Source organism: Pavona decussata, unplaced genomic scaffold (genome assembly GCF_977016875.1).
Source record: "Pavona decussata unplaced genomic scaffold, jaPavDecu1.1 SCAFFOLD_254, whole genome shotgun sequence".
NCBI classification, from domain to species: domain Eukaryota; kingdom Metazoa; phylum Cnidaria; class Anthozoa; order Scleractinia; family Agariciidae; genus Pavona; species Pavona decussata.
Genome location: NW_028145657.1, coordinates 3,538,885 through 3,560,821, shown reverse-complemented (window position 1 = coordinate 3,560,821; position 21,937 = coordinate 3,538,885). Strand labels below are relative to the sequence as shown.

Below are 21,937 nucleotides of genomic sequence, written 5' to 3'. Positions count from 1 at the left end.
AGCAAGTTTAAATTTGCTTTAGCAACTCCAAATGTTGCTCAAGAAAAGTCATAAACACCTCTCTCCTCAAATAAATGTCTGCTATCTAATAAACGCCTCGATCGCCCTCGGCGTTAGATCATTTGCCGGTAGACTCAAGGTGGGAACGGCTTTCAAGTTGCGGACAGAAAATGAAAAATTTACCGGCATGTACTCACGTTCTGTACAAAACCTTGAATTTGGTCATTTCACGATGTGGTTTGGCCGAGTACGGCTAATTAAGAAACTGTACCAAAATTTATAAGGCACGTGCAGGGCGTTTGTTTTTCTCATTAAATTTGTATAATTTTATTAAAATTAAAATTAAAATTTCCATGTAAAAGGTGGTATCTAATAAGGTAAAATAGGTAGCACGTAGAAAATTTTTAAAATTCTAAAAAAATTCTTAAATTCTTGCCGTCACCAGGGTAGCTTTTTAGACTCCCTATTCTGGGATGTTTATGAAAAAAAAAAGGAAGAAATAAGCGCTTCGTTTTTAAATAAGTGTCCTCACGCGGCAAATCGAATGATCATTGACGCCGTATTTTGATATCAGCAATATTATTGAGCCGGCAATCATCTGGTTGTAAATGAGTCCCATGCGCGTGGCTCATGCGCACTAGTTGTGAAATGACATAGTATGACAGTCGAAGGAAGTTGGGCAACAGAGCGAGTTTTTATACACACCAAATATACGAGTTGGTTGCTTTAATTTCTCCTCACCTCCGGAGATTTATCAGCTTCTTGGAAGACGACAGCAGCGTAGGACCTCTTGTTCGTTGAACTGTTATCTCTTTCCGCTAACATTGACTGTTTCCGGTGCCGTGTTAGCAAATTGTCTTGGTGCATCTTTACCCGCCAAGAAAACTCGCTTTGAGGTTGCGAACAACGTATTCGTCTCGTTACACGTTTTTTACTTCGTCTGTATAGCTTCACGCCCATAATTATCATCATGCAAGCTTCAGATGCCGAGGTAAAAGTGCTAGTGAATTTATTGGCTGTTTTCAAAATGATCTGTTACAACTTTATTGGCGGGAGTTTATGCTAAACAAAATGTCTGTTCTTTTCTTGTTTGATGAAATGCAACCTACGTAGTGTCCCTTGTGCATGGAACAGTTGGAAATCGATGATGTTAATTTCTTCCCTTGCACCTGTGGATATCAGGTAATGAAATATTCAGTTTTAAGGTAGAAATTATTTGACAATTGTGTTTCATACATAAATTCACTGCTGAACCGAAAAGTACTGTACAGCAATTCAATTAAATTTGAATACGTTCAATTCGAATTATGGGAGTTTTTGTTAAATAGCTGAATTAAGGACACATCGAGTGTTATCAGTGAAATGGTTAAGAATTTGTACTGTGTTTAAAGTGATTTCAACGATAAATTTGTAGCTTCTGTAGGTAGATTCGAACGCAATGAACTGTCTGTGCAAAATATTATTTACGCCCACATCGCGTTTCAAGATTAATAGTTCCTAAACTATTAATTCCTACCTGGAAAAATATTATGCTGCTAGCGTTTAAATTTTGATATGCTAGTTTGATTTGCAAGTTAAACTTGTTCAGTGACTGGGAAGAGAAGTTTATTTTAGTACATACATCTCTCTTTGCGTTAAACGTAATTAATTTGTTTACATAACATCTGTGCTGAGGCTAATTTCTGTGAGGTCTCAGAGCTCTTGTATGTTCTGATCTCAGAGCACCCATTAACCTCTGGCATCTACGTTACAAGTAATTCACATGAACATGTGTATTACTACCTGAAGTTGCTGGATTAGTTACTGCAGAAACTTGATCCATGGAACTGAAAATTTAGCAGAGGCTTACCAGGCAAATCGACATGCCTAGTAAGTCGTCAAGAGTTTCAAGAACTGGGATTTTGTTTTATACATTAATGTTATTTTATGGATGTTAAAAATTCCAGTTTCTTCCTATATCTTGTGATAGACAAAACTACGAACTAAGTCATTGTCTTTAGTTAACTATTTTTGTTTCTTCAAATCATCAAAATCTTTTATATACTTTAGCTACTAGTAATATAAAGTATTTGCACTTCCAATACAAAAGCAATGGAAGATTTTTTAAGGTACAAGTCTTATTTTACAGAATCAAAATCGTGTGTTGATTCTTGTTCGTTGAAGCAAAGATAAAAGAATTTAAACTACCAAAGCTGATGTTACAGTCAATTCATGTCACGCGTGACCAGTTTTTCTGATAATGAAATGAACATTGGAATTTCTCTTGGTAATGTCCGACATGTGAATGGAATGTGGAACATTTCTCTGGAAATCTTCCCGAAAAAGACGTATTAACAGAAAAAAAAAAGATTGAAAATACTTGGGACACAATTGTTATTCTTGAAATACGTAATGCTGTAATGCAGAGAAAAATTCAGAGCTTTATACCGTCATTAAACTAGGGAAATTTCTATGGGAACTCTGAAATCTTGTTGGCGATGTTCAAACTGACATGTAAATTTAAAAACTTCGTTCAAATTTCAAAAATACCGGTCACGCGTGACGTGAATTGACTGTAAAAGCACTCTGAATCACAATTCTGAAGGTGTTGTGTTTATCCACATTGGTCTATAGCTAATTGTCACTTTTTTTCTGCAGATCTGTAGGTTTTGCTGGCATCGTATCAGAACAGATGAAAATGGATTGTGTCCTGCATGTAGAAAGGTATGATTGTTAAAGTTGTTTAACCATGATTAGCAGACCATACACTTTCTTCAGACAGTCATTCCTAAGGGAACACTTAAGGAAGGTCTTTGTTAGAGTGGTTTTCAACTGAGTGTTGAAAGTAATAACATTTGCTTTGGTTTTGCATTGTTATGCTCTGTGATTGGTGGGCCAGTTGTTTACTTGCACCACTTATTCAACCAATGTGAAACAAACGAAAACCAATTGTGGCTTGCTTACATGTTAAATTTTCTGTGCTTGGCACTGCTATCATGTATTTGCCTCAAATTCTCATTGGTTTACATCTGTTATGATAAGTTAGAGCGGTTATGTGGTTTTCATTTATGACGCTCAACTGGTACTAGACTTAATAGAGGTTCAATTGGTAACTAGCTTTGGGTGGTCAGCATGTTACCAGCATTCCTTGCTGACTTGATTTTATTTTCTGTAATCCTCATGGTAGAGTTTGTTTTGATTTGAGACATCCTATCTAAGATGATTGATCAGGTTCTAAGTTCTTTTGTCCTGTCTAAAAGACTTTTTACAGTAACTGTCCAAATTCCCGTGTGCTGATTGGCTTGTAGCTATTGTCTATAAGAGTACAGACACTAAAAATGACGCCAGATGTAACGTGCGTGCTTTCTCAACGAAAAAAATAGCCAATTCTGCTCATACTTTTTCCATGTTATTGTAAAAAACAAATAGACAGCAGTTTTCTATGGTCTATACTCTTATAGACCATAAAATGACGTCATAACTTGGCAATGAAACCATTCGCTTGCGGCTCGTGGTTCCACTTGAGTTTTGAACATTTTTTTACGTCATTTTATGGTCTATAAGAGTATAGACCATAGAAAACTGCCGTTGATTTGTTAATAGTAAAGATTAGAAAAGGAAGGAGCTAGATAGAGAAGACAGAGATGGTCTGGGCCACTTCTTGATAAAACTTGAATTTAAGTGAGTCTGACCATATTGATGTTTGTTTAATTATTGTAATAAGAGGAAAATTCCATCCCCTGTTAATCGTATTAAGATTACAATGTTATTACAATCCAGTGACTGAGCATCCATGAGACTCCCAGATGCTCATGTCTGTTTTTTTTTTATTTTATTTTTTAAATAAATAAATAAATAAATATCTGGTGAAAAAAAATTACAAGTTCTTGGTCTTGCAGTGGTTATTATAATAAATTATTGTCAGTATAGGAACATTTATCTCAAAACAGAATAGAGTGGATTTAGCGCATATGGTTTATTTTGATCTTGTACAATGTATAAATTCTTAAGCATAATAATATTAGATATGAATTTTTCTATGTTGTTACATCTATTTCCACAGCCATACAGTGAGGATCCTGCAGTTTACACACCATTATCACAAGACGAGTAAGAAATCCTCATCTGCTTATTATTGAATTTATTCAAATTAACCCAGATGTAGAAGCAAACTCCCAATCTGATTGACCATGCTGAGAGCATGTTCAAGGAAAATTGTACAAACCAACTAGCTCCAGACATAACTGACCCTTCACCATGTTTCTTTCATCAATCTAGATCAGTCACTGGGTTTTGCTAAAACAGTGCTAATGACTATGATAGTTGGCCCAGGGTAGTCATTGGTTCAAATGTATTGCGCATACCAGCCAAAAGCCTTGGTTGGCTGTCTGTCCTGGGCTTTCAGGCTGCTGTAATAAGCACTTGTCCCAGTATTGGCAGATCATAACTTTTCCACTCAATAAATTAAAGTAATTTGAGTGGATTTTGTTGTTCATCAGAATACAAAGAATTCTAAAAGAAAGAAAACAAAAAGATGTACAAAGAAAACAGAAAGTCACTGAAAACAGAAAACATTTGGCAAATGTGAGGTACGTCAAACTTGTGAGATAATAATGCACATTAGTTACTAATGTAAGATGTCTTGCAAGTGTTTCTTGGAAGGTACGTACATGTAGAAAATAGTGATCTGGTGTTCTGATCCTCTCCTTCAAGCTATATGCAATAATAATATTATTGTCATAATTTAGTAACATTCTTCCACAACATTTGTTTTTACAAGTAAATATAAGTTACTTTTGTCACTCTTGGTTGCATTATTTTCAAACAGTGTAATTAACATTTAGACTGAAGTGATCAAAACTGAGGACAATCTGTTGTTTTTGGCTTGTGTTTTTGCTAAGTAGCTCACATTATCATGTATTAATTTTCCCCTGTATGCAAAGTACTCTCAGGGTGTGGGGTTGGAGTAGAAGGGAAGAATGTCAGGAACAAACTTTTAGATTTTAGATATACAGAGATTGCAGGCATCTCTACCATATGTATGACAATACTGCCGTTTCAATGAACTGTGTTGCTGGTTATTCAAAGCCTCAATAATTGAGGATTAATTATTAAACTTGTAAAAAACGTTCCTTTGAAACCTGTTGAAAGTGACCACATTTTGCTGCAGCAAAGCATTTTAAACTGTCCTGAAATTCATACCCTGTTTCTGAATAACATGAACTGTACACTGCTGGCAGCGAATTAATATTGTTTTAATATATTTAATTTTTTAGAGTCGTGCAGAAAAACTTGGTATTTGTAGTTGGTTTGACTCAGAGATTAGCAGACCCTGAGGTGAGACTAATGCGTGGTTCCATTGAGCCCACACATAGTTTGTTTATTATACTAGAGTACTATTATTTCCTTTATTAGTTTGTGAAAGTAGAACTTTTTGTAAAAGACCTAGTGTTGGCATCTTCAGAGTTGCCTGTCACGTGTGTTTTCAGTTGAATTGCTTAAATCCTTGCTTGTGATCTCAGTGATGTTGTGAGCTTCTAATATTTAAAACTGTGGTTCACCAGTTACAGGGGTTTCTATAAGAGCAGGCAACCAGCGAAATTTGCCATCTATATCAAGCAAATTGACCTAAATTCGCTGCCTACTTTCTCCGAAATTAATAAAATTAGAATGAAATTGAACTTCTATTAGCCGCCTACTTTGCAGTTTTTGCCATCTGTTTAAAAACTTATTGAAACCTCTGCAGTTAATCTTACTTTTGGTTGAGCTGTTATTGGTGGCTGCTGAGAGAAACATTTAATATTTATCATGTCATGAGCATGGAAGAAAGAATCTGAGATTTCAATTGGAAATGGACCCATGACACTCTCTGCTCTGCTTGGATGCCAAGGCTACTTGGAGTAATGAGTTTACAAGGTTTGCTAGCTGTTTGGTGATTGTGATGCATGTGAAAGCTGTCTTCACTAGCTGGCTGCCATTGGCATTACTCATTTTAGGGCTGCTATTGATAAAGCCGGACATTCGAAAATCAAATCAAACTGGGTATCAAAAGCATGCAACTTTAAATCAAAAGCAACTTTAAACCACAACTTATACATCTCTCACATAGCTTGATTCAAATCAAATGTTGAGTTTTTGTTTCTCCTGCAGCTTCTTAAGAGACCAGAGTACTTTAGCAAGTTTGGTAAAATACACAAGATAGTTGTGAACAATAGCACAAACTATGCAGGGCCCCAGGTGAGTCGACACAAACATTTAACACTTTTAACTTAATTGTTAAAATTTGGTGATGACATCTAAAAACAAATAAAAGAATTTTAATTCAATCAAATCAATAGATTTATTTACCTAAAGTAATTGACTGATTTTGTTCCAGGGGCCAAGCGCAAGTGCGTACATTACTTATGTTAAGGAGGAGGTAAGCTGCTGTTGCGACAGGATAAATGTCTGTATGAACCTTGTAATTATTTGAATTTTAATCAAGCCAGAAGCTGAATGATTTAAAGTTTGCTATCTTTCTGTTTTTTTTTTATCTGCAGGATGCGATTAAAGCCATCATAGCAGTGTGTAATACTCATCTGGATGGGAGAACACTCAAGTAAGGTTCTGATAAACCTCCCATCTCTAAAAAGCCACTGTTGGGTCTGAAATTAAATAGGTGTCCAGAACACATAATATAACTTTTTCTTGTACAGAGTGGAATTCTAACACAAAGCATTTCTTACACAAAGGAAGAAAGTACATGAGATTCAAATATCTCTCGATACACCCAATGCAAAAATGGCTGACATTTTAATATTCTTTTGTCTGTATTCAAATTAGCCTCACTAGCCTCGTCCAAGGTAAAATATTCTTTTGATATTTGAACTCAAGAACGAGGTTAGTGAGGCCAATTTCAATGCAGACAAAAGAATATTAAAATGTCAGCCATTTTTGCATTGGGTGTATATTTTCTCATTATGGGACTTAGGATGAAAAAAGGGGCAACCCCTCCAGCAGACCATTGGTTAATGCAATGCTTTATGGGACAGGCAAAAATTGTTTTATCAAAAGAACAAAAAAATTGCACACCATCTGAAGCCACCCACCTCCCCCACCCCCAACTGCCACCCTCCTGTTCTTAGTATATAATATGAACCTGGAATAGCCTTGAAGTGTTGTATTTAAAGTAACGCTGTTGCACTACAGTATTTCCATTACAGAGCAAGCTAAATTCATTTTGTAATCATTGTGCTTTCCTGCTTCACAGGGCATCTTTAGGAACAACAAAATACTGTAGTTACTTCCTCAGAAACATTCCTTGTCCTAAAACGGTAAGCATCGGCATCACCGGCCAATAATAATTAAAGCTTTCTCTGAGAGTGAACTACGAAATGAAAATTAGGTAACTAATGAAAGAGATAAGGGATAAAAAAATTCATTCACCAATTGCATAGCTTATTCATTGTCGATTATGGCCATAATGAAATTTAGAATTGAATTTTAAATGCATTAATTTTGCAAAATCTAGATGGAAAACAAAATTTTCAATTTCAAATTTTAACATTTTTAGAATATTGTAAATAAATTTCTTTTATGTTATTTGTAATTTATTTGAATGTAAATTTTTTTCTAATCAATTTATTGATTTTCTTATTTATTCAATTTGTAATTGTCAGTTTGTGTCTTCAATTAGCACCCTGATTCTCCAGGGAGCTAGATCCCCTGTTGACATAGCGTAATTATTATTAGTTATATTATTGTTATTATTATATTATTATTACTATTAATAATTATTGTTGTTGTTGTTGTTGTTGTTATTACGTAGGAGTGTAAAATATAAGTTCAAACTAAAAATTATATTATTTGAAGGTATGTAGGGATTTTAAACTTAATTTCAAACGATTACACTAGTAAAACAAAGTATGTAAAAGCTAATATTATTTAAATGCTTAATGATAATATCAACTGTTTATTTATTTTCCATTTCCATTATTTTACAGGATTGTATGTATCTTCATGAGTTAGGTGATGGTGCAGGAAGCTTTACAAAAGATGACATGCAAGCTGGGTTGGTATTCCTTTATTCCCTGCTCTTCCTGTCCTTTGGGAAATGTTTTATAACCAGTATGTTTCCTTCAGTTGCCATCATACACATATCACCTGAAATTGATATTTTTATGTCTTTTTTCAGGAAACATCAAGAATATGAACAACAGTTAATTGCTTTTTATTCCAAGAAAATGTGAGTTTCAATATTACTTGTTTGTTATGGGGTAAACTTCTGCTTACCACTTCCTCAATTCAGTTGGTTGGAACAAACAAATGTTATTTTTATGTATTGCTATTTTCTTTGAAGAAGATGGAGATGGAAAATGATCAATTTTGACTTAAGCCAATATATAGATGTTGAAGGATGTACAGCAAAAACCATTAAACAAGAGAGAGCTAGTTCAAAATCCCTCTTGGCTTATTTGTCTAATGAAAATTCAACAGGAGTTTTACATCCAACCTTACCAAAATAAGTGTTAAGTGGTTAGATATGTTTGAGGCGAATCGTCTCATACTTTTCCAGATTCATGTCATAGTTTTAGTCAGATGGAGACAAGTTTCTGATCCAGTTAGGTGTTTGTCTGTAATATGAATTATAATATGTAATATGAAATGTTTAAAACACGTGTAGCAGTGATTTATCGGGATTAAAACCACAAGGCGCAGCCGAGTGATTTTAGACCCCATAAAACACATGCTGTCAGTTTTTGGAATGGCTTCAAAAACATTCCTGGAAAAGTGTGCGTCAAGAGAGTTCAAAACAATGAATGCTTTTGTGAACGTTGGAAATTAGGATACGAGAAAAACATTAAACACCGCACACTAATAAGGAGGAGGTTTTCTCCGGTTTTAAAACCACTGCATGTGATGTTTTATCAACCATTTTATAGGTCAATGGGCTTATGAATTATTAATGAGTTTTTGAATGCTGTAAAACACACTTTTTTATTAGAAAACTTGACTAAGCATGTTTTTACTTTTATGTTGTTTCCATTACAGGGGTCTTAATAGTGATAAGGTATGTTGGTCCATTTTGGTAAAATGGTTTATTCAGCCATTGATGTGATGAAGGAATACATGTAAAACAACAGACTAAGGATAAGGCTTACCAACCAAAGTAAAACCAGATAGTTTTGGCTCATATTATTGGCTAAATATGCTGATGATTCAATATTATGTTAGACTAACATGCTAGCATGCAAGATGCCAAGTGTGTCCAACATCAACATCTTTCTTGTCATTTCAGATTTATTTGAATGATTTATTTATTTGATTTGGATTTTTATGATGGAATGTTGTACAGTAAAAGTGCATGTATCCGGTGTGATAATGCAATAACTCCCCAACTTGTTTTTTAGGATTCAAAAGAGGATTGGCCTGTTGAAGACAGCAGTGAAAACAGAGCATCACCTTGTCTTCCTTCTGGAGCAGCTTGGTATGATCTCAACTTCAAAATGTTTCCCAGGGCTGTCATGGGTAGTCATCAATTTAAATTGGTTAAACTTTCATTCAACATCCATACAACATTTCCTTTGTTCTTGAAACTGTTCAATGGCTTTGAAGCTGTTAGAACACTCCATTCATCCAACATTTACCCAACATCTGTTCAACTTTTGTTGAACGAACGTTGGTCAAATGTCAAAACCGTTTAAATGGGCCCTTAGTGTTAGACAAAAGACAACAAATTTACTTGGTAGTCGTTCTTTATTTTATGACCAGCTTCTTTCACTGTGGAGTGGGCTTCTCCAAAGCTTGATGACAACCCAGGTCTCTTTGTCTTTCATGACCAACATGCAGTACTTCCATCTGGCTTCAACTGCTAACTGTGTTAATTTTGTTGTTTGTTGAAGGGCTGGCAAAAATGAGTATGGTGATAATACAAATCAACCTGTTATAGAGAATGAAGATAATTTAATTCCACAATGTAAAGAGGACTGGGAAGGTTCATGGACGCCTCCTGCCGTCGTACCTGATCACGTCCCACCTGCTACAGTAACACAGGAACAAACGACAAAGCCTTCACAGACAGCATACACAAACACAAACACAGGTATGTCACGCGCAGTTGGCAATGTGTTTTCAATCCTTTTTTTCCACATCCACGCACCAGTGCATTTATACTGTTGTGTGACGTTGAGTCACTTGCTCCGTACACAATCCCCACACCAGAGGATCAGGGTTTGGTTTTGTCAGAGTCTCCCCCACCCCCCTTCTTTCTCCCAGACCAATCCGGTATGTTCAGAATGTTTGGTTTATCAACAGATTTGATAACTTAAGGTAAGTTGGCCACTGTATGTAATGAGATTTGAGTGCTGACATTTTGAGTATTAGCACTTCTTCAAAGCGGGTCTGAACCTCAGATCTGCCAGGAGCACCATCACCACAGCTCTGGAGATCAATGTGGCACACAAGCCAGGGCTGGAAATATGGCTGTCTTGTTTTGTTTTGCTTTAGCTCTCATTCCATAAGGCATGCACAAACTTTGTAGTTGTAGAATATGTTACATACCACTGTATCTCCTTTTTTATCTACAGGTTGGGGAAGTACAGAAAACACTCCCCGTGTTTTAGAGTAAGAGTCATTCATGTTTTTATTTCTTTTGTGGTTTTTGATTTTTGTTTTGTTTTTAAATTTCATTTTCAAGCTTCGTGAAATCTTAATTTTCTGTTTAGCAATGCCTCATTTCTCAAGCTGAACGTGATTTTTTTTAAAGGAAAAGCTTGTTTCTTTAACCACAGTTATAGCGGTACAAGTAACTTTCAAATGGGGGCCTTGTTTGGATTGGGCCATTTAATTGAACCTCCCATCCTGGTCTCCTTCAGTTACTTCCCTCAGTGCTATTTGTCATGAGATATGTATACTTGACTATAAGTTGTTAAACTGAGATGTGAATTATATTTTTCTTTCCACGGCAGTACATCTGGCCTGTTCTCTGCTGATCTCTGTAGTGGTTTGGGCCTGGCTAATCTTCACCTTAAAGTTTATGGAGAGGATGATTTAGGTATGAGATGCCAACCAGAGTTCCTATTAATTTTTATATGCGACTTGAACCCCCTAATATCAATATGTATGTTCTTCCTGCCCCCTCCTCCTCATATATTTCTTTATGTTACTGGTTGGGAGAGTTTGTTTAAACATCCAGACATGTTCTCTTTGGTGATCAATTCCTTTATTCTCATGACCGGTTTGTTTGAGCAATCAGTAATATTGTAAGGATAAATTGCTGGTCACTATTGGGTTTTAAGAGTTTCTTTGTTTTTCTCTAGCAATTTGTTAGGTTGTGTGCTATAGTGTGTGTTCACGGCAACCATATTGGAGGAATGAAACAATAGAATGATTTTCCTTTGGGAAATAAATTTTACTTTTATGCAAACATCTTTATTGTTTGGCTCCTTCAACATGGCCGACATGAAAACACACTATTGGGACCAACCATTTTTGCTTGGATTTTTTCGAGTTCTATTGAAAAAGTGTTTGGTTGAGTTTTTTTCATGTGCTTATATTAGGAAGAAACTGTTTTCGGTTGGTTTGCTTGATCAGCTTTGTCAACCAGCCCAGAACTTGGTCAAAACAGTTCATATTGATGGATAGAAATTGTCCCACGAAATGGACCAAAACCAGGAAAACGGAATCTTGCAACAGAAATTGACTGTTTGAACAATAGAATGATTTTTTTGTGGCCCAGGATGATAGCAAGGTGGTGCATTTGATTTATTAATAATGAAATGTACAGTTACGTAAATCCCAACCATGACTATAAACTTTTTTTCCATACATTGTGTACATACGTTTAAGATGTCTTAACGACAACAACAAACAAGATTGGCTTGGTTCTGGTTTTTCTTCCTTTATTTTTTGACGTAGCATTTTTAACTTAGGAATTGCCATTTATTATCAATTCTTCAAATCACCGACAAACTGTTATTTGCAGGGAGTTTTTACCAGACATGAAAATTCCCAACTCTCGTATTATTAATTTTACTTAACTGATTCTGTATTCTGTTTTTAGGGTTTGATCCATGGAATGAATGTAGTAAAGGTTTAGCAGATCTCCTCCAAGAGGAAGAGCAAACCCCCAAACCTGGCTCAACACAACACATTTCTACAGCTTCACATACACACAACTTCCTGTCAGCATTTCCAAGAGATGTAAGATCAATTTTATACATTTTTTTCTTGGGGTGGGACTGGTGGGGAACAGGGATGCCGCAGTTGTGTGAGCATGCACTTGCCTCCCACCAGTGCAGACCAGGTTTGATTCCCAGACTAAGAGTTGTGTGGGTTGAGTTTGTTGCTGGTTCTTGTCCTTTCTCCGAGAGGTTTTTCCCAAGTACTCCGGTTTTCCCCTCTCCTCAAAAACCAAGATTTCTAAATTCCAATTCAATCTGGAAAGTGTCTTAAATTAGTGCTCTGCACTAAATACAATGACACGTAATCAGTGAAAGCCCAAAACAGCAACATATAAGATTAAACAATAATCCAGGTTTCTATTTCCCGTAGTGAATGAGTAAGGTGTACATGCAGTTAGAAAGATTCATTGAGGTTATTGCCTGATTTCATTCCGTGGGGGTCTGGGTACGAGTCTGTGTATTATGGGTTATGGGACACCCACATAGCCGGAAAGAGCACATCGAACTTTACAACATCCTCAAGTTTGGTGTCAATCAAGCTAATATTAGGCGAGATACAGCCATTCAAAAACTTAAAAATTTACTAAGAAATGTATGGAACGCCGGACACATGTCCGGCGTTCCATACATTTCTTAGTAAAATTTGGAGTTTTTGAATGGCTGTATCTTTCCTAATATTAGCTTGATTAACACCAAACTTGGAAATGTTGTAAAGTGCGGTGTGCTCTTTCCGGCTATGTGGGTGTTGAGTCCCATAACCCATAATACACAGACTCGTACCCAGACCCCCACGGTATGAAATCAGGCAATGTTTCATCCTGCCTACATTTTGACCTCGAAAACCTAAAACCATATAATTTGTTTGTAAACATTCAAATGTTGTTTATCAATGTGATGCTTGATTTTATTGGTGAAGTATGTTAAAAATGATTCCAGGCAGAAGTATTTGAATAATGACCAAGGAATGAAAGTATGGAACGTCAGAAACAATGTATTGTTTTTTTTGTTAGCCTGATGACATCAGAAACTGGCAAGATGGGCTTAGAGCACTACTACCAAATATAAACATCAGCTTTTCAGGTACAGTTGCATGTAGAGGCATTGAGTAATACACAAGCACACTCTTAAGTCTGAGAACGCATTATAAGCACCAAACCAAATTGATTTTCACAACTCTGTGCTTCATGCTCACTTCTTTGATTAAAGGCACCTCATTAATTAATGCATCTGAGTTGACAATATGATGTTGATTTCTACTGGTGTTAGGCAATAATTCCAAGAAAAATGACAAACAATAAAAACAACTAAAAGTGACAAATTTCCAGATGATATTTTTCTCTATCTGGCATTGTAAAACTAAACATTTTGTAATACTTTTCCAATCACATGTAAAGACTGAACAAACTTAAATTACAAAATCTAATCACAGTAGAATCACATGATGTCAAGATGTATTGTAAGGACTGTTTCTTGACAAAAGTGTATCGTTGGATTACAATGGGGTATTGTTAAGACAATACTTTAGATATATCTTAACTGAGCAGGGCTTAGTGAATCTGGCCCCAGGTCTACAGTCAACTTTCTCTAAGGCGGACACCCTCGGTACCAGATTAACTGTCCGCCTTAGAGAGGTGTCCGCTTTAGAGAGAGTTCATGTAAACTGATACCCAAACATCAAAACTGAAAATAGTGCTTTATTACTTTAATTACAGTGCACAATGTAGTCATGACGGGCCGGCTGTGTCTCTTTCATATATTCCTTACGGAATCCAACACTTACACAGTTCATACACACTTTGAGCATTTGTGAATCAACCTTAACAAAACTTGTTTGTGTCGCTTGGTATTTGACAGTACGTGGAGTCGGGGTTCATAACTCCTATTCACTACGAAAAAAACTTTGTAATGCTGCACTGTAGTTTCAAGGTGTTCCAAAGGTCATGGTCTGGATAGCAAAGTGCATAGGTATTTAAAGAAAACGAGAAGATTACAACTGCGGTTGATCTAAACGGAGACGCGAAAAAGCGAAAGAAGAATACTGCAAGTGATTCAACTGATTCCAGTAAATGGCAGCGCAAATGAGTTATTGTAAAATGACATGACAAGTGACTTTAATATTGTGTTAAGACATATTGTAAGGTCTGGTATATTTTATTGAAACCACTGTTATCAGATTGCGCTAATTTTTCGGAATTTTGGACCTGTTATAAAATTTCAAAAACGTCCGGTGTCCGCTTTGAGAGGTTTTTTGAACCAACATGTTGGAAAAAAGTGTCCGCTGTCCGCCTTAGAGAGAGTTCAGTTACAGAGAAACAAGTGAAATTCGGCAGGGACAGGGATTTTCTGTCCGCCTTAAAGAGGTGTCCGCCTTAGAGAGGTGTCCGCTTAGAGAGAGTTGACTGTATATGTGCTAAAACAATAGAAAGAGATTTGATAATGCCTTAGAGGTGAAACTGGATTGACTAATGGTCAACACATAGCTTTTGCTGAGGCTAGCAACAGATAGAATGCTCATTTTTGGCATAATTTTTATGGTTTCAGATTCTCTTCTGGCACAACAACAAAACTCCTGGCCTCAGTCGTCATCTCTTCCTACAGAACCACCTTCTTCTAACTGGTCTTTTTCAACACAACCAGCAAGCTCACTACAAGGTCTGTATAACTCAAATTTAACTGCATATATAAAATTTTCTTACATACTTACAGTAACGTAAAGTTGTCAATTTTCTCCGAATTCTAGTTGCTCTGCTTTTATCCAGACCGTTTGGATGATTGATCGCCGATCGAAACATGTCTTGCAAACTCAAAAAAGTTGTCAATTTTCTCCAAATTACAGTAACCTCTTGTAGTTTTGTTTATTGGTAGATGTAATATGATGGTTCACAGATAGTATTTGTTTCCTTTACTGCACAGTTCGTCCCCCTCCTGGATTTGAATGTAAATCACCCCCTAGTCAGATGTCAGTCATTGATGATCCTAGTGTTGTATGGTCGAAAACACTTGATCCAGGTTAGTGATCCAGTCCTAAGTTATCCTTTAGCAAGGGTGAGGGCATCATGGTGCTCTGTGAGTGAGCGTCAACTTAGTGTAGAAGTTCGTGCTTCTTGCACAGTGTATTTTTAGTTTATTACTTTGAAAGTCTGGGTCCGGTTGTTCGAAAGCCGTTTAACGCTAATCGATGTTTTCATCTCGCTCGTTAATGTGTTTAAAGGTTAATGTCAAGCTAGAGGTAACAAACAAAAATCTTTTGGAAGAATCTTTATTGCTTAGTAATTAAACTCGCATCAAAGTTCACGTTAATCCCGGATTAGCTTAATCGAGCTTTGAACAACTGGGCCCTGGTTCTTATTTCTGTGAATAAACCTCAAAGTGTATTTAGATGAGTATTGCGATGGATTAGTGGTTCATCCTGTACGAAGATCTGTTGGGGGCTTAAATCTTCTTATTTACTTGTCTTAGTGGACTGAGGTGGGTTGTGTGAAGGCGTAACTGCTGAGGAAGTGACTGAGATTCGACTGGGTGAAACAGCTTAGATTAGCGTTTTATGTTACGCGTGATGCTAAGACTTAATGTAGCTCTCAGCCAATCTTTCTTGAGCAATTTATTTTATGCTCTCTCTTTCTCCCTCTGTCAGATTTTCTCTTCATTAATTCAAATCAAAAGTATGTACAGTAATTGTAATTTGCTGTAAGCGTAAACAGACATTAAATTTTATTATCTGTTTACGCTTAAGGCAAATTTTATTCTAAATTCCAGATAACAATTTACTAACTGTGACAATTCAGTGATAGAGCAGTTTTCAGTTAAGTGTCGTAAAACTAAAGCCAAAGTAATTACCCTGAGCTCGCTGGCCAACCACAAAAGACGTAAACATCGCAATGAACCAATCAGAATTCGAACCATGTAGCCGGCGGCAAGCGCGTGAAAATGCATGCGGGCAAGTCACGATCGGTTTTGGTTTTGTTTCTCATTGGTTGAGAAAGGAGCACAAGTTCTGCCAACCAATCACGGAGCGTAGTAAATCAAAACCAAAGCGAACGAGAAATTACTTCTGACACTCAATTGAAAACAGCTCTTTGGTACAATGTAGGTGGTTAGTGGTGATGACATTCGGTTGAACTGATCTAGTTACTTAGAAACTCTGCATCATTTCTAACCATGAAGTTATTTATCACCAGTTCATCCATTGTTTTACCTTCTTTAGCAGGCAACCCACAGATCGACAAACCCATCACCAAACCTGTTCCAAATGGATTCCCTGGAATGCACCCCTTAACAAGACCAGCAGATCTACAGAGCTCCGCGGTACGTTAATCATGCCGTGTTACACATACTGTGTCACGCCTTTTTTGCCTTTAATAGCTTCCCTTAAATAAATATTTGTCTGCTCCAGAATCTAAGTTTGTTATAAATGTCAGCCAAACAATACATGTTAGAATACCAATGTATGGTTTATCAACAGAGTTGATAACTAACGGTAAATTGGCCACAGTAAAGCGATTCGAGTGGATTCGCTCTGACTAAGGTCTAACGCTAGACTCTCCTCAAGACGTCTTCTTATGTACCCAAAGAGTGACCGTTTACCGCCCGACTGGACTCCCACTAAAACGAACTTTCGGAAAGTCTAAGTTAACGCTCGAAATGTCAGCGCTAGAATCTCTTTACGGTGGCCAATTTACCTTTAGTTATCGACTCTGTTGATAAACCAAACATTCGTTTCTACTCCCCATCGACGCAGCACCACAGTTTCTTTGCAAACTAACCTCCTTATCTACATACTGGAATAGTCTGCATGGAAAACCTTTTGATGGATGGACACTAAACAGTCCTGATTCACCTCTTAATCTGAAGAACTAGAACAGGCCACCTCTCACTGTAGGGCAAAATTTTATTTTTTCATGCGAACTTCCCACGCAAAGCGCGCTCATTTGCCAGTGTAATCTAGGTTATAGTATGATGTGTTTTGCTCTAGGCAGTCTCATCAAGAGAGAATTTAAAAGCGCAGTTGAATGAGGAATCCTTACGGAAACTCAACTCAAATACAAACATTAGTTCGCGCGGATTTGACGGTAACAGAGACAGAGAAGTAACATCGAGTGAAGAGCCTTCCACAGAAAATACCAAGAATGCGATAACGGAAGAAACTCAATGGGTAAATACCACGTCATCTGCGACACAAAATCCTGCTAAACAGCGCAAGACAAGAGTCAGTGAATTGTCTGTTATTGATGTGAATGATCCACTTCCTACAAAGTGCGTTCATTCGCCATTAGGAACAAAAAACACAGATGGTAACTTACAGGAGACTAGAACACAACGAGGAAAAGTCCAGGAAAATACTGGTAGAGACATACGGCAGGAACAAGGCGGCTATCCGAGTATTGGGAGGAAATTGCGACACAACAGACTTGATGAGAAAACAAACCCACGGTGGTCATGAAAGAGACAACTCTTACGAGAAGGCAGGTCCTTTGCAGTGCCATGATAAGAGAAGGAAAAATTAAATAAGCGAGTCGTATCTCGTATCACAGGAATGAAGTGACTGCAACGAGTAACAGGAAAGACAGATGGAGATGACAAAGTATATGGAGGGGAATGAATACAAATATTGTCACAGCCAACACTCAATTAGCCTCCAATTCAGACGTTCTTTAGCTCGTCACGTCACGCATTCCACCCCTTCGAGGATTGCGTGACGTGACCAGCCAGAGAACGTCTGTGTTGCAGGCAAATACACAATTTTCTGTTAGCGCAACATTTTTAAGTGTTGACAATCGAGTTCGGAAATCAATTTGCGATATTGAATGCAAAAAAAAAAAGAAGTAAAGTCTCCTTATGATCAGCGAGTAAAAATAGAGAAAAATTGAAAAAAGGAAAATTACGATTTTTCCAAAGAAATGTACGTGTAGGCAGTGATAGGCCGCTGATCACAGTAAAAATTGAAAAATTCAAACTTCTATTTGTCCTCAATTTCAAGCAGATCTCTACGAAACTTCACAGTTTACAAAATTTCACCATGACGAATCAATCAGTTTATCATCTAATTTCGCGTTTATAAATGTCACGCTAACGGCGCCAATTGTGCTTTAGCAACGTAATATAGGTTAGCTAGTCTACTGACTTTCTCAAGAGAAAAGTGCTCTGATATCCGCCATACAAAGGTTTGCAAGATTTACTTGGCGATAGTGCAAGTCAGCTTGTGCAAGCTGTTGTATGGCTGGTTGCAATATGCAATATGCTGGTTGCAGTCAACATTGGAACCTTCCCTCCTTTCGATAATGTCTTAATTTGAACGGTTTGCTTCGAGAGGCGTATGTGGCATTCTGGCCTTGAAATCCAAATTTCTCCAAATGAGTTATTTTTTGCATGCACACTGGAAATAGGACATTTCGAGTTCCTTTGAACCTCATTATGAAAGCGAGGCTTCATGCAAGTTGTAATATGAAAATTAGTTTTCAATTGATATTCAAACAAAACTAATTTTCACATGAAAGCTTTGCTCTTAGCCTTGCTTTTGTAGTGAGGTTCAAAGCAAATCGGAAATGGCCTATTCCATATTTACGTTACTTGAGAAAATAACACAAAAGAGAAGTGAATGATTAGTTCATCTCGTTTTGCATTCCTAAAACAGGCAAGGCAAATAAATACTGCATTGCTTGAGTAGGCCTCGGTTTTTAGGACAAAGTAATCGACTGATTTTTTTGTTAATATAAGCCTTACGATGAAGAACTTAACATGGAACTATGTTTATTGTGTGACAAAATGGCGCTGATTTGGAACAAATTCAGATTTGAGGTCTAAAATGCGCATAGGTCCCTCCTTTTGCTTTTTCCGGTTTTTATTTCCCCGGTTGAAACAAAAGCCGGAATAGGCATGTGCTCTCGCATGCTAGCCCTCTTGCAGCAATCCTTTCATACACCACCATAGACTTTTCAACACACGAAAACAGTAAAGTTGATAACACGGAGTATCACTCTCATTTTTTACAAACTAGAGACATGAGACTTGACTCTCCACTACAAAAATTATGATCAACTTACAGACTATCATTAGGATACATTTTTTTTTGTTGTACTGTGACTTCGTAAACTGAGTTGGCTGGTGCTCACATCTTTTGTCTGTGAAACAATAAGACGTGTCGAGATTTCCATGAGGAAATAGTCCGCAAATTTTGTTGGTTACTCCATTCCTTGATGTACTGAAAAAGACTTAAAACATGAACAAGTAGATACATAGAAGAGACGACTGTTGCTCATGGAACACTTAGTATGAAGGGACGTTGGGAATGAAACAGTGAAGGTTTCTGGGCCTACGCAATAACAAGTAATGGCTACTTTGGAGTAATGAAATTCTGAAACAAGGGTAGTGCAGTTCTATAACCGACATGATAAACAATGAGTATCGGGGGAGCTTTTTACAACTGCATTGACATTTCCAAACTCTTTATATGCCCAGTTTAGTATCTAAGCTTGGCCATAAGATTAGGTTTGCAGTGAAGAAACTCAATGTGCTCAACTTGTTAACTGTTGTGTGAAAGTCAATCTTATTTCTGTTGATAACAACATTTCGGGCAACAGTATGAAAAGTTGTTTTTTGGTTGTATACACAGTTAACGCTTGCTGTGTGTAAGGTTGTAGGACTGTATTACTAGGCACGGCCCGTCTGGTGGCAGGTTGTAACTGCCAGAATGTGAAGGATTCGCTGCGTGAATCGTGTAGCGTAACACCATTGTCAAATACGAACTTACTGATGAAACCAGAATTCCAAGTTTTTTTAAAAAAATATATAGTCAATACTATCTGCTCACTTGTCCTTTCCCGTTTATAAATATGTTCCTGGAATGTGCTGCCGGCGTCGCCTTTGACACATGCAGTATGTTCTTGTCTCCTGCCATAGTAAACTATAAAATAACAATAAACAATGACTGATCTATCTACTGATGTTGTTTGCTCTGTTGTATCTTTATTGAATCTCTTGTAAACGAACTGATCCAAGATGGTTATTACAGAGTTTGAGGTCTGGGCCTACCCTGCTGGCAGAGCGTTTGTTTCTGGCAAGTCTTTTAGCATGTACGATGTCGTTCGCGTCTGAAATATTTCGCACTAAAAGACTTGTCAGAAACGCTCTTCTAACAGGGGAGACTGGGCCAAAAAAAAAAAAAAGAACTCGCCAAACGCAGGTTCAGGGGCCCGTTTCTCGAAAGTCCCGGTAAGTTAATTTTTAAATGTTTTTTCGCCGGTTACACAGTGATTAGAAACATAATACTTGGCCAATGTTTTCATAGAATTATAAGGTTTTAAAATTTAGTATTCAAAGCTATCAAAAATGGACTTCTGCTAAGAAACATTTATCACCAAAGACACTTATCGAGCCCGATAAGTTACCGGGACGTTCGAGAAACGGGCCCCAGGAGCCCGTTTCTCGAAATTCCCGTTAACTTACCGGGCCCGATAAGTATATTTTTAAATGCTTTTTCGCTGATGACATGGCATGGTACTTGGCCAATGTTTTCATAGAATTATAAAGATTTTAAAATTTAGCGTCACAAAACTTATAAAACTTGACTTCTGTTGGGCTGAGAAGCATTTCCCACCAAGAAACTTTTCGTCCCCGGGGGCTTTCGAGAAACGACTCCCAGGGAACCGTTTATTCATCTGTGCTGTTCTAGGGCCGGCACTGAGGTGGCTGCACTAAAAACAGTCCCCAGTTTTTGAGACCAACAGGTTTTTAGCTTTTTCTTTTTGCAAAATACACACCCAAGAGCACGTAACAGCTTACGTGACAATTGAGACGCGTAAAAAGAGGGTTTGCTCCTGATTGGAACAAGATTTTGTGAAGGTGGTTGTTAGATGGAGACGTTCGCTAAGAAAAATTTCCCATTTGATGATCTAAAGCTTGTGACTGGGACACTTCTGTTAGTGACAACCCACTAAGACAGCTCTCTTTAATATTAGAGGTAGCTTACGAACCGAAAATTATGATTAATGCTAACCTTCCACTGTTACTTAGACCGTTTTCCAAATTGGCGGCCGAAAATTCAAATAAATTAAAATTAAAAACGTATACCAGCACTAGAAAGAGCACTTTTACTTTAGTAACGTTGCAAAGTTTTAGCTTATCAGGTGTGATAGCGGCTGAGAAAATGTAAGTTGAAAAAATGAAAAATTTACAGGCGTTTGTATGACTGGGGGTATGACGTATACCCCCAGTAATACAAACGTCTGTAAATTTGTCAAATTTCATCTTACATTTCCTCAGCTGATATAACACCTAATATGCTGAAACTTTGCAAGGTTACGAAAGTAAAGGTGCTCTTTCCAGTGCTGATATCAGTTTTTCATTCAGTTCAATTTAACTCATTCAAATCTGTTACCGCCATTTCGGAGGTCTGTTTTTAAATCTTTTTACACTAATTCCAATCCCAACAAATTCCCAATAGGTTTTGGACATGACGTGCTTTGAGGAATATTCTTTTTTCGGAAAATCCGTTAGTGCGGCTTCAGTGTATCAGAGTATCATTTTCCTTATTATTAAGCCTGTCGCACACTTGAGGAAAGAGCTCAGCAAACTCGGCTTCGCAAGGCGATTAGCTCAGCTGTTTCATCACGTGTGCGGTTGAGTTTTCGAGAGGAAAATATCTGTCGTGTTTGATATTTGAGATTTCGCGAGGCGAAATTCTCAAGAAAACTCAACCGCACACTTGAGGAAACAGCTGAGCTGATTGCCTCGCGATGCCTTACAAGGCAGTTTGCTTAGCTCTTTCCTCACTTGTGTGAAAATATCACAAAACAAGCAAA

General features: G+C 37.2%; 1 protein-coding gene across 2 annotated transcripts; it reads left to right on the top strand.

Annotated features, from left to right (window-relative positions):
• The first annotated feature begins 667 nt into the window (after positions 1-667).
• LOC146456646 (CCR4-NOT transcription complex subunit 4-like) lies at positions 668-17,716 on the top strand. 2 transcript variants are annotated; one of them, XM_085092633.1, is made up of 23 exons: positions 668-991; positions 1,114-1,182; positions 2,638-2,703; positions 4,043-4,089; positions 4,479-4,568; positions 5,256-5,316; positions 6,130-6,216; positions 6,356-6,397; positions 6,519-6,577; positions 7,229-7,292; positions 7,962-8,029; positions 8,153-8,203; positions 9,010-9,028; positions 9,369-9,445; positions 9,861-10,060; positions 10,545-10,581; positions 10,926-11,011; positions 12,020-12,159; positions 13,151-13,220; positions 14,682-14,792; positions 15,054-15,149; positions 16,348-16,445; positions 17,113-17,716. In XM_085092633.1, exons 1-23 carry the CDS (start codon positions 971-973, stop codon positions 17,578-17,580), a joined length of 2,127 nt encoding a protein of 708 aa, XP_084948759.1. In that variant the 5' UTR covers positions 668-970; the 3' UTR covers positions 17,581-17,716. The 2 variants fall into 2 exon arrangements, with proteins under 2 accessions (XP_084948759.1, XP_084948758.1); XM_085092632.1 differs by having other exon boundaries at positions 16,345-16,445.
• The last annotated feature ends 4,221 nt before the right edge of the window (positions 17,717-21,937 follow it).

What these genes read in the sequence shown, in the direction of transcription:
- LOC146456646 (XM_085092632.1), top strand. Translation starts at nt 971, where the DNA reads ATGCAAGCTTCAGATGCCGAG. An exon ending in CTTGCACCTGTGGATATCAG is followed by an intron (nt 1,183 to 2,637) that starts GTAATGAAATAT and finishes TTTTTTCTGCAG; the next exon opens with ATCTGTAGGTTTTGCTGGCA. An exon ending in CAAACTATGCAGGGCCCCAG is followed by an intron (nt 6,217 to 6,355) that starts GTGAGTCGACAC and finishes ATTTTGTTCCAG; the next exon opens with GGGCCAAGCGCAAGTGCGTA.